At 30.1% G+C, this 438-nt stretch overlaps 1 protein-coding gene across 1 annotated transcript in view; it reads left to right on the top strand.

The window, feature by feature from the left end:
• Positions 1-97, top strand: part of LOC119586512 (small nuclear ribonucleoprotein Sm D2-like) — a 5,393-nt gene extending 5,296 nt beyond the window's left edge. The window contains exon 4 of the mRNA XM_037935253.1: positions 5-97. Within this exon, the coding sequence (XP_037791181.1) occupies positions 5-86 (82 nt within the window). The 3' untranslated portion in view covers positions 87-97. The remainder of the gene's footprint in view (positions 1-4) is intronic.
• Positions 98-438: the final 341 nt, after the last annotated feature.

The raw sequence follows: 438 nt of genomic DNA, 5'->3' as shown, positions 1-438 counted from the left end.
CCAGGTACATCCAGAAGATGTTTTTACGAGGAGATTCAGTAATCATTGTTGTGAAGAATCCACTTGGAAGTCAGCAGTCTGCATAGTGTTATCAAAGCAAAACTTTTAAGTTTTATATCAAATCTATTATTTTTATGTAAGAATGGAAAGGAATTACTTTCAGTTTTTGTTACATGATGCAGATTTGATTATTATGTGATGAATGATGCTGTATGAAACATCTTGTATTCCTTCATAGTTAGGATTTACTACATAATTCATATTAAGATAAGTTTTGTAATAAATACAATAAACTTTAATCTTTGTTTGGTTAACCTTCAGGTACAAACTTTACATATACACTGTTGAAGTAACCAGGCACCTCAGTAGCTGTTTTATATAAACACATATATATTTTTCCATTCATGAAATCTGAATATGTTAGCCCCTTGGATCCAA

The sequence above is a fragment of the Penaeus monodon genome, chromosome 21 (assembly GCF_015228065.2).
Source record: "Penaeus monodon isolate SGIC_2016 chromosome 21, NSTDA_Pmon_1, whole genome shotgun sequence".
Lineage (NCBI taxonomy): Eukaryota > Metazoa > Arthropoda > Malacostraca > Decapoda > Penaeidae > Penaeus > Penaeus monodon.
This window is presented reverse-complemented; position numbering and strand designations above follow the sequence as displayed.